Below are 4,196 nucleotides of genomic sequence, written 5' to 3'. Positions count from 1 at the left end.
GGGGGCGTGGCAGAGTCTTAACTTTGATAAAGAATATCTCTTTGGTTTTGAGACTTTAGTCTTTGCAACTTCAGGGATCCTATCTATGCACAATCAGCTTGTAACACTCCAAAGAGAAAGGAAAACTTGAAATCGCATCATATGACCCCTTTAATATATACACTGCTGTTCAAAAGTTTGGGATCAGTAAGATTTTTAACGTTTTAAAGAAGTCTTCTGCTCATCAAGGCTGCATTTATTTGACCAAAAATACAGAAAAAAAATGTAATATTGTTAAATATTATTACCATTTAAAATAATGGTTTTCTATTTTAATATACTAATTAAAATATAATTTATTCCTGTGATGCAAAGCTGAATTTTCAGCATCATTACTCCAGTCTTCAGTGTCACATGATCCTCCAAAAAACATTCGAATATGCCGATTTATTATCAATGTTGGAAACTGTTGTGCTGCTTAATATTTTTTTAGAAACGGTTATACTTTTTTCAAGATTATTTGATGAATAAAGTTAAAAAGAACAGAATTTATTTAGAATAGAAATCTTTTCTAACAATATATTTCTAACAATATAAGTCTTTATCGCTTTTTATCAATTTAACACATCCGTGCTGAATAAAAGCATTCATTTCTTTAAAAAAAAAAAAGAATTACAGACCCCAAACTTTTGAATGGTAGTGTATATTGTTATAAAAGATTTTTAATTTGAATAAATGCTGTTCTTTTAAACATTTTATTCATCAAAGAATCCTGAACAAAGTATCACAGATTCCAAAAAAAAAAAAAAAAAATAAAAAAATAAAAAAAAAATATATATATATATATATATATATATTAAGCAGCAAAACTGTTTCCAATATTGATAATAAATCGGCATATTAGAATTATTTCTGAAGAATCATGTGACACTGATGACTGGAGTAATGATGTAAAAAAAAATCAGCTTTACATCACAGGAATAAATTATATTTTAAAGTATATTCAAATAGAAAACCATTATTTTTAAATTGCAATAATATTTCTCAATATTACAGCTTTTTCTGTATTTCTGATCAAATAAATGCAAAAAACTTACTGATCCCAAACTTTTCTATTTATCTATCTATATAAATTATCACTGATATTAAAACCACTACATTATAATCTGTAATATACAAATAATTGATGTCTATATTACCCTGAGTCTGCTGGAAACTGGAGGGCAGCAGGTCTTGATTTCGACTGACTTTCCTCTTGACTTTGATTCTTGCCAGGGCAGCTTGTAGTCTGGAGCGATGCTTCAACATCATCATCTTCCAGGCGCCTCCACATTTCACCCCGTGACCAATGAGCAGGTCATACACCAGCACCTGGGTTACACACAATGACACATCTATGACGCACCGGAAACTGGGTTTTACAGGTGAGGATAACATCCGAGTTGTCTACCTTAGCCAAATGAATCCGAAGTTTTGTTTCTTTCAGAAGCTTGGTGCTGTCGATGATCTCCCGCAGAACTGATGAGTATTTCTGTGTCTCACACACAAGTGCAAAGAGCTGCTTGATATTCTGATGAACAAACAAAAACAATGTTTTCTTAAAAGGGTGAAATGAGCGAGAAGTCTATCATAAACGTGACGTCATTTCCCCCGATCAATTGTCCCAACAGTTTTATCGAACTAAGTGTACTTGGTTACCAAGAAGACAGTTTCAGGTGAAATACGAGACACTTGTGAAGAAAACGAGGTACATATCACTTGTAAAACAGAATATTTTACTGTACGCACCTTAAGCTGGAATTTGATTAAATTAAGCCATATTTGTTATGTAAACACCCAGTTACACCTTATGTGACTTAATTATAGATGCCTGAGGTACAAATATATCAGCACTTACTTGAAATTTACTCTCATAAACTAGAGTTTTCACTGCACCCTTTTTCAGCTCCGCTTTCTCAAGAATCTCTGCTGCTTTTATATAAAGTGCCATGATTAAAATGATCACTGGCGCTTTATACAGTAAGCTGAACACACGTTACTTCAAACACGTGCATAGAACTACATCTAGTACCCTTAACAAGTCAATTTCTCTTAATCTTCTGGAGCAAATGCACTACCCACGTTTTTCATATTTGCCTGGTTAGTTTTTTCGCAACATTTTTCGACAGTATGGAGCGTCTTACGATAACTGTAGTACTAATACATGTCCACTTGGGTGAGCCAAAGACATTTTTTTTTATAACTAATGTGATTCATACATTTGATTGGTACGATATAAAGATAAGATATTCTAGAAACGGTCTCCATGCAGGTTTTCCTGTTTGTTTTATTTAGATTTTAACATCTCCACCCAAACACATTCGAATTGCTAATTACAAAACTGACAATCTCTTATGCATCCAGACCCACTGAAACCCATCGCAGACAATATAACAGCTATTGACGACTTCAGTGAGTTTCACTGTAAGCTTTCCATATAAAATAATAGGGGGAAAAAAATCATGGGGGTTGGTGACCGTGTATACACACACACATATATAGTATGCATGAAAATGCGTATTTTTCGATTAAAGACAGCTTATAGATTTAATATGGGATGCTTTTGGTGCTTGACACCAGCAATGAACGGGCCCTCGCACCCGGGCTCACCGCCACCCGGTGCAATAGGGTCCTCACACCATCGGTGCTTGGGCCCTAATAATAAGAAACGGAGCAATTCCAATAGGGTCCTCACACCATCGGTGCTCGGGCCCTAATTAATTACATTTGTATAGCGCTTTTCTAGGCACTCAAAGCACTTTACATTGTCAGGGGGTATATATTGTGGAGAGGAGACAGAGTGATGAAGCCAATCAGTAGATATGGGGATTGTTAGGAGGCCATGATGGTCAGAGGCCAATGGGCAAATTTGGCCAGGATGCCGAGGTCACACCTCTACTCTTTTCAAAAGACATCCTGGGATTTTTAATGACCACAGAGAGTCAGGACCTCGGTTTAACGTCTCATCCGAAGGACAGTGCTTGTTGACAGTATAGTGTCCCCGTCACTATACTGGGGCGTTAGGACCCACACAGACCACAGGGTGAGCACCCCCTGCTGGCCTCACTAACACCTCTTCCAGCAGCAACCTAGTTTTCCCAGGAGGTCTCCCATCCAGGTACTGACCAGGCTCAGCCCTGCTTAGCTTCAGTGGGTAACCAGTCTTGGGCTACAGGGTGATATGGCTGCCAGAATCATGCTATAAGAATTATAAGAAATATAAGAAGAATTATGCTATTAGTTACTTAAATATAAAATGTTTTTCTCTATTTAACAACATTACAATAGTGAAAGACGACTTCCCTTACTGATCACGTCTCTTGCGCAGCGGGATGTTGGACTCCTGAAAAATAATCATGTAGTTTGTATTCACCAAAACTGATTTACTGAAGTGAAAACACGGACAGAATTGGCATTAACGCGAGCGCCACTTGCTGTGAGGCGGGAGGATTGCGCAGCCTTCCTCGAACAGTTATGTTCACGATTTCTGATTTGCTTAACGTATACTGCGTGAGGGGGGCTGTGATTGGATGATGACAGGTATCGGTGATCATTCTCAAGCGATCAGCACTGCTGCTGTTGTATCCGTCAGTGGTTAGATCAGCGTAGCAGTCAAAAAACGGGACAAGGGAAGTCACGTATGGGACAAATCAATTAGGCCCAAAATACGGGACGTCCCGGTGTTGTGCCCAATTTTGACCCCTACCAGATTATTACCCCCCTAGTATTGGTAGGGTTAGGGTTAGGTGTGGGGAGGGGGTTAGGATTAGGGGTGGGGTTAGGATTAGTCAATCAGATAGCGATTTCAACGAGAGGGGTAATAATTTGGCAGGGGGTCGAAAATGGGCACAACACCTGTTAATACGGGACGGTTGGCAACCCTAAATACAGTAGACTTTATAAATCCAATATGAAAAATATATTCCCATTTGTTAAAAATCACAGAAATACCACTTACATGGCTTTTAAAAACCTGAAGGGAAAAATTTGCCATTTATGTAAAATTAATTACCTTATAATCCATCATTCTGGATTCATAATGGGTCATAATGGATCTAAAAAGTACGCAGTGTCACTCACTTTTATGTGGACATTGCATGAGAACATTGTAGTGCAAGGTGATTTTGAAGGTCTGGTGGATGCAAACTCAAACAGGTCAATGTAAAAGTAGTTTATGT

The 4,196-nt window shown here is 37.6% G+C and overlaps 1 protein-coding gene across 1 annotated transcript in view; it reads right to left on the bottom strand.

Moving 5' to 3' along the window:
* The window catches only part of LOC107697418 (probable 28S rRNA (cytosine-C(5))-methyltransferase), a 7,614-nt gene extending 5,487 nt beyond the window's left edge, over positions 1-2,127 (bottom strand). Inside the window, exons 1-3 of the mRNA XM_016498189.1 lie at positions 1,877-2,127; positions 1,430-1,549; positions 1,179-1,350 (exon numbers count right to left, since the gene is read on the bottom strand). Coding sequence (XP_016353675.1) covers positions 1,179-1,350; positions 1,430-1,549; positions 1,877-1,969 — 385 coding nt within the window. The 5' untranslated portion in view covers positions 1,970-2,127. The remainder of the gene's footprint in view (positions 1-1,178; positions 1,351-1,429; positions 1,550-1,876) is intronic.
* Positions 2,128-4,196: the final 2,069 nt, after the last annotated feature.

This window comes from Sinocyclocheilus anshuiensis, unplaced genomic scaffold (assembly GCF_001515605.1).
Source record: "Sinocyclocheilus anshuiensis isolate Anshui unplaced genomic scaffold, SAMN03320099.WGS_v1.1 scaffold939, whole genome shotgun sequence".
NCBI lineage: Eukaryota > Metazoa > Chordata > Actinopteri > Cypriniformes > Cyprinidae > Sinocyclocheilus > Sinocyclocheilus anshuiensis.
This window is presented reverse-complemented; position numbering and strand designations above follow the sequence as displayed.